This window comes from Psammomys obesus, unplaced genomic scaffold, assembly GCF_907164565.1.
Source record: "Psammomys obesus unplaced genomic scaffold, mPsaObe1.curated_primary_1811, whole genome shotgun sequence".
Lineage (NCBI taxonomy): Eukaryota > Metazoa > Chordata > Mammalia > Rodentia > Muridae > Psammomys > Psammomys obesus.
The window spans coordinates 1,876,194-1,883,443 of record NW_026596466.1 but is presented as its reverse complement, the minus strand read 5'-3'; the positions used below and the strand labels follow the sequence as shown (position 1 = coordinate 1,883,443).

General features: G+C 43.6%; 1 protein-coding gene across 3 annotated transcripts in view; it reads right to left on the bottom strand.

The window, feature by feature from the left end:
- Rnf216 (ring finger protein 216) overlaps positions 1 to 7,250 on the bottom strand; it is a 118,357-nt gene that overhangs the window by 14,143 nt on the left and 96,964 nt on the right. For all 3 annotated transcript variants that reach the window (XM_055598517.1, XM_055598519.1, XM_055598518.1), the window contains exon 15: positions 3,686 to 3,908. In XM_055598517.1, the coding sequence (XP_055454492.1) occupies positions 3,686 to 3,908 (223 nt within the window). The remainder of the gene's footprint in view (positions 1 to 3,685; positions 3,909 to 7,250) is intronic.

Sequence of the window (7,250 nt, the reverse complement as noted above, 5' to 3'; positions counted from 1 at the left end):
GTGTGTGTGTGTGTGTGTGTGTGTGTGTGTGTGTTGAGAGAGAGATGATGGAGCTGGATTTCTCCTATCATAAAGCTTCTGGAATCAAACTCAGGTCACCAGGCTCAGTAGCAAGCTCCATTATTCACTGAGCCATCTCCCTGGCCCCTCTCACACTATTTTTAGGCTTGCTGTTATTCATACCTAAGTTGAAATTATTTATGTATATGTGTTGCCTGTGTGTATGTCTGTGCACTACAGTAGTTCCTGGTACCTCTGGAGCCCAGAAGAGAAAGCTGGATTCCCTGGAACTGGAGTTACAGATGGTTGTGAGCTCCCATATGGTTGCTGAAAACCAAACCTGGGTCTTCTGCAAGATAATCAAGTGCTCTCAACTGCTGAACCATTTCCCCAGCTTTTCAGTTGATAAGTCTTTTAATTTTAATTTAATTTAATTTTTTCGAGATAGGGTTTCTCTGTGTCGCCTTGGCTGTCTTGGACTTGCTTTGTAGACCAGGCTGGGATAATCCTTTAAGAAGCTTTTATCATTCATGTATTCAGGTGTTTGACTACATGTATGGATAGGCATCACATGTGTGCAGTGCCCACAGAGGCCAGACCAACCTCTCTGGGACTGGAGTTACCGATAAGCTATCTTGTTGGTGTTGGGAATTGAGCCTGGGTCCTTTGAAAGAGAAGCTGGTACTCTTTTAAATACTGAGTCATCTCTCTAGTTCTAAGTCAATGATTGTTTTCTTTCCCCCTTCTTCCTTTTTTTTTTTTTTTTGGGGGGGGGGGGTGGGGGAAGGTAACAGTCCTGGCTGTCCTGGAACTCACTCTGTAGACCAGGCTGGCCTTGAACTCACAAGGATCCATCTGCTTCTGCTTCCAAATGCTGGGATTATAAAGGCGGGTGGCACCACTGGGCAGCTAATAATTTTTAATATAACAATATTTACTGACTGACTCATTAATTCACATTTTACTCTAGATAAGAACCCTTTGATGGGGTTGGAGAGATGGCTGAGAGATTAAGCGCACTGCCTGCTCTTCCAGAGGTCCTGAGTTCAATTCCCAGCAAGAGCATGGCAGCTCACAACCATCTACAATGAGATCTGATGCCCTCTTCTGGTGTGCAGGTGTACATGCATGCAGAACAGCATACACATAATAAATAAATCTTTATAAAAAACACACTCTGATGAATCACATAAGGCATAAGAGTCTTCCTGCTTTTAACATCTGAATTACTACTTGTGTGTGAATGTGGTATGGAGGTCAGAGGTTCTCTCCTTTCCCCCTCTGGCAGGTTCTGGGGATTGCGTTCTGCATCAGTCTTGTGCTGTGTGCTTCTTACCTATTAGTTATCTCACTGACTCTCTTTCAGCTTTTCATTTATCTTATATGCGTGTCTTTTGCCAAAGATAATTTACATTTTCTTTCTTTTTAAAAATCAATTTACTTCTTTTTATGTGCATGCTGTGTGCGCCACACTACATGTGTGAAGGTCACTGGACAACCTGGGAAGATGGTTCTTTCCTATCATGTGGGTCATCTCACTGGTCCAAATGCCTTTTTTTTTTTTCCTTAGTCTGGTCCTAAGTAGGACCTGCTTATGTGCGAACAAGCATTTCACACCAGCTGTCAACTGCTTGGACCTCACCCCACAGCAGATTTCCAGTGGTAGTCAGACCTTCTCACTTGCCACAGTTCAATACTTGTGAGCCACTCATGCCTTCTTTCTGGTTTCCCAAAGGCTAGATTTGGTGGCTTTGCTCCTCTTCCAGGTTAAAATAGAGGCGCTGTCTCCTAGAGATGCCTCCCTAGCCTTTGCTACACTACTGGCTCATTCAGACTTGTCTGAGCTCCTAACATCATGAAGGACTGTTTCACACCATATTAGGACATTTCTGCTCAACAGGTTGGTTCTGCCACCACTGCCTAGTTAAAAATGAAGAAATGGAGCCTGCAGAGAAGCCTCAGTAGTTAAGAGCTCTTGCTGCTCTTGTAAAGGACTGGGGTTCAGCTCTTAGCTCCAGTTGCAGGGGATCTAGTTTGTTCTTCTGGCCTTGGCAGACCCCAAGCACAAAAGTGGTTTACATACATTAAGTGCAGGCAAACACTCATACACACTTGAGAGGTAGAGGCCAGCCTCCGTTTTCTGAGACCCAGCCTCAAAAACCAAGATGAACCCAAACTGAAGAAATCAATAAATCTGTCATCACTTCAATAATATGACTTTTTTTTGTTTTGTTTTGTTGTTGCTGTTTTGAGATAGGCTCTCATGCAGTCCAATCCTCTGACCTCAGCCTTCAGAATGCGGGGATTACATGTGTGAACTGCCATAGCTTTCTCGTTTTTTTTCTTTCTTTTTCCATTGAAGACAAGGTCATTTGTTTTTAAGATTTACTTATTTTAATGTGTATGGGTGTTTTGCCTGCCTGCATGTCTGTGTGGCACAGGTGTGCAGAGTCCTCCAAGGCCAGAGAGAATACAGGAACTTCTGGAGCTGGAGTTACAGGAGGTTGTGAGCCAGTAAGTAGGTGCTGGGAATGTAACATGCCAGTATCTTAACTGAAGAGCCACCTCTCCAGTCCCCTAGTGATACACAGGCTGGTCTCAATATAGCCTAGGAGGGCCTGCAACCTTTATGTAGGAGATGACGACCTTGAATGTCTGATTTCCTTTTACTTCCACAGTGATACAGGTTTATGTGGTGCTGTGGTTGCATGTATACCAGGCAGATACTCTAAAAATTGACTTATAACCCCAGCCCAAAGAAAAATATTCTAATGCTATTATTAAAAAGAAATTAAAAGGTTTTCTATGTATAGTTGTTTTGCCTGTATTTATGTCTATAAACCATGTATGATCCTGATGCCCATGAGGGTCTGACGGCTGGAAGCCACCATGTAGGTGCTGGGAACTGAACCCAGGTCTTCTGCAAGAGACACAGTGCTCATAATTGCTGAGCCATCTTTCCGCCCCTTATTTTCTTCTTTCCTTTTTTGTTTGTTTTGTTTTTGGAGACAGGGTTTCTCTCTGTAGCTCTGGCTGTCCTAGAACTTGCTCTGTAGATCAGGCTGGTTATGAACTCAAAGAGATTCACTTGGTTCTGCCTTCTGAGTGCTGGGATTAAAGGCATGAGTCACCTGGCTTTTTTTTTTTTTATGGTATTGGAAGTGCTGGGCAAGTGCTCTAATAACATTTTTTAAAGTTTAAATCAAGAATGAATGTTTTGATTCTCTTTGGTCATGATTCTCTGTGAGGCTCCCAAGAACGCTGTAGCACTCTTTCTAGTAAAAGCTGTGTGGCTTTGGTGACAACACTCTGTGGTCCATAACTCTCCATTGTTCTTTGTAACACTTCAGACATAAGACAAAATGTTTATTTATTCACTAGAGGACTGAAGAGATTTATCCACAAGAATTTCTGAAATGGGGTCACTGTTGCTCGGTTGATCTCAGTGATTCTCCTACCCTAGCCTCCTAAGAACATCTACAGGCCATGCCCACCACACCCAGGGCACTTTGTAATGAGTATTTTTTGATGACAGTCTCAGTTTTCCGTCTGGTTATTAGTCTATGCAATTTCTTGTAGGTTTCCATGAGTTAGAACCTGTCACATACATACAAAATATTTTTCATTACAGGAACATATGGCTGTTTCCTGATGTATGGAAATGGGCTGACATGTATCTACTTACAGTAGGGTCGGTCCAGAGGGAGCACCTGGAACATTCCTGGCAAGGGGCTCCTGGAGAGCGAGGATGCTGGCAGAAATGGTCATAGCCATTGATAGGAACTCGACAGAGGTAGCACATCTGGGCGCCACATCGGCAAGACATGCGGTTGCAGCCTTCGGACTTGATGAGGCCAGCCCCACACTTGTGGCATTTTCTAATGCGAGCAGCAGTCATTTTTTCTTCACTGAGAAAAGAAAAAACAACTGGAGTTGATAGACAAGGTGAAGTACACGAAAACTACTACAGCTATCAATATTTACTTTTTTTCCACATATAATGACTGTTGAGCCTTTTGATGACACTCGAAGCACCTGTGTTTTAGAGGCTGAGAACTGGGCTCAAAGTTTATCAACTGTATTACCTTGGGTAAATTTCCCAACTGCCTGAGACTCAGTTTCCTCACTTTTAAATTGGGAAAGCATAATATTCTAAAGATATAAAGCCATTTGGCATAATGTCTGGCACTCAATGTTGAGAAAAGTGACCTCTTCATTCTAGGAATCTTACAGGCTGGTAAGAGAGAAGAAATTTAGTTTCTTCCTAAACCAAATTCATTTATGTAAAGCTGGTGCCTAAGAACTGGGAGCCCAAACCTCTACATCCTGGACCCCTGAACACTTGGCCTGAGAGTGGGCAATCTCAATGTCTGTCTACTACCTCCCTGCTGAAAGAGCATTCTTCCCGTGCAAAAGCTCACGCTCTTACAGTTCCTCCACAGTGAGACTCTTCTTGAGCCATCTGAACTGATAAGGAGGGCACACTATTTTTGCCAGGAACTTCTGGTTGTGTTGGTACGACTGCAAACCAACACCTTTCACCTTTCTCTGTCATACTGAGAGCACTGAAGAAGAGGGAATGGAGGCAGGGTCAAGACAAGCCTGCTAGTGAACCAAAGGGTGGTCAGCTACAAAGAGAGCCAGAATTGGAGTCTGGCAGGATGTTTGTGATCTACAGGTGAGTCTAGGCAGGAAGTGCTTCCAATGTACTACAGATATTTCAACAGTGATGCAGTGTGCTACTCAGATCCCAGACCATGCCCCTAAAAATAGTCAAATGCATTAGAAAACTGGCCGTTTCTTATTTAGGTTCAATGTGCTAATGGCCTGAAATGAAGAAAAGCAGAACTTTAGCTTAAAAAGAACTTATACCCAGTTCAAGTTACAGAAGAACAAACGATTTCTAAATTTTGTTAAGTAGGAGACCAAGTTTAACTAATTTTTTGAATAAGGGTCTCAAAACACCTTGGCTGGCCTGGAGCTTACCAAGTAGACCAGGTTGGCCTTAAACTCACAGAGATCCATGTCTCTGTCTCCTGTATTGGGATTAAGAGTATGTTCGGGAGATTGAAAATGACTTTATTACTACAGTCAGCTGAGGGTAGCATATTGAGTTTAGTTACTGAGCAACTGTGAAGACACATCTTAATGTTGCTTGGTAAGACTCAAGGTTCTGATGGGCATGGTGACACACACCTTTAATCCCAGGATTCAGGAGGTAGAGGGAGGAGGATATCTGAGTTAGAGATCAGCCTGGTTTACAAAGCAAGTTCCGGTACAGCCAGGGCTATACAGAAAAAGCCTGTCTTGAAAAAAACCAACACCACAATAAAAACAAAACAGAAAGGACCAGAATGGGCCTATATGAAAAAGGACTGCTACTATGAGAATGTGCCACCCAACAGAAGCGAGAAGCCATAGCTGCTTCTTTTGTTAGAGTGCTCTGGCAAGACAACAGTGAAATAGGCAGGAAAGAGTCCCGCAGGATGTACTTCCAGAAGCAGGACAGGAAGAGAAGCCCGAGTCAAGGCTGGCTGTGTCTCCCGAATTAACGTACGTTCAACAGGAAGACTCAGGGACATCCTCTGTGCAGCCAGCTGATATCCCATGATTCTGTCACTACTTGTGCTTCACTACCCAAAAATAATGGGAAGTAATCTTTGGGGGGTTTTCTTTTTTCTCTTTGTCCACATTTCCCCTCCCCTTGCCAAGAACTTACTCTGCTGTCCTGGCTGGTCTGTAACTGGCTATATAGACAAGGCTGACTTCAAAATTTAGAGACCCACTTGCCTCTTTCTCTTGAGAGCTGTGATTATAGATGTGTACCACAATAAGCCTAGTCCATTTTCTTTCTTTCTTTTCTTTTTTTCTTTTTGAGATAGGGTTTCTCTGGGTAGCTTTGGCTGCCCTGGACTTGCTTTGTAGACCAGGCTGGCCTCAAACTCACAGAGATATACCTGCCTCTGCTTCTCTGAGTGCTGGGATCATAGACAGGTGCCACTGCCTGGCTGCCAATTTCTTAAAAAAAGAAAATGCCATATACAAACATGAGGACTTCAACTGAGATTCCCAGCACCCACCAACAAGCCAAGTATGTTTGAGTTAGAGGCCAGCCTGGTCTACAGAGCGAGTTCCAAGATAGCCAAGGCTACACACACACACACACACACACACACAGTTTCAAAAACCAAACCAAACCAAACAAACCCCCACATATATGCCCACACCCACCCAAGTATGACAGTGCATGCCCTTTGGTACTGGAGAGGTAGAGACAGAAAGATCCCTGGGTTTGCTGGCCAACTAGTCTGAGTTGGTTCAGTTCCGGGTTCAATGAGAAACCCTGTCTCAAGAATATGGCCAAGCGCTGGTGAGATGGCTTAGGGGGCGGGGACGATTGCCACCAGTCCTCATGACCCTAGTCTCAGTCCTGGGACCTCCATAAGTCATGTGCAGGTACACTTTTTTTTTTTTTTTGTCTTTAAGAGACAGAGTCTCAGGGCTGGAGAGATGGCTCAAAGGTTAAGAGCACCACCTGCTGTTCCAGAGGTCCTGAGTTCAATTCCCAGCAACTACATGGTGGCTCATAACCATCTGTAATGAGATCTGGTGCTCATTTCTGGCCTGCAGGCGTACATGACAAAAAAAAAAAAAAAAAAAAGGCAGAGTCTCATCAGGCAGTAGTGGCATGTGCCTTTAAACTCAGCACTCAGCTAGGGCAACAGAGAAAACCTGTTTTGAAAAACCAGTGACAGGGTTTCATTGTGTAGTTCTGGCTGACCTAGAGTTTGCTATGTAGGTGAGGCTGACCTCTAAATAACAGAAATCCACCTGTCTCTGCCTCCTTAGAGCTGGGATTAAAGATGTGCCTATCATGCCCAGCACAAAAGTGTTTTATTTTTATTTTTACTTTTGGGTTTTTGAAATAGGGTTTTTCTGTGTAGTCCTGGCTGTCCTGTCTGCTTCTGCTTCCCAAGTGCTGGGATTAAAGGTGTGTGCTGCTACCACCACCATCACCTGGTGATTTTAAGCATTTGTATAACGCTGTCTACTGCTTTTCCTCCTTCGAATAAGCCACAGTTCCCTAGTGTCTTTGAATGCCTTGCAAATTATTGTTGAAAATGGGTATTTTTAATACTGTAAGTGGAAACTTTCTTTCTTCTTTCTTCCTCCCTCCCTCTTTCTTCCTCCCTCCCTCTTTCCTTCTTTCTTTCTTTCTTTCTTTCTTTCTTTCTTTCTTTCTTTCTTTC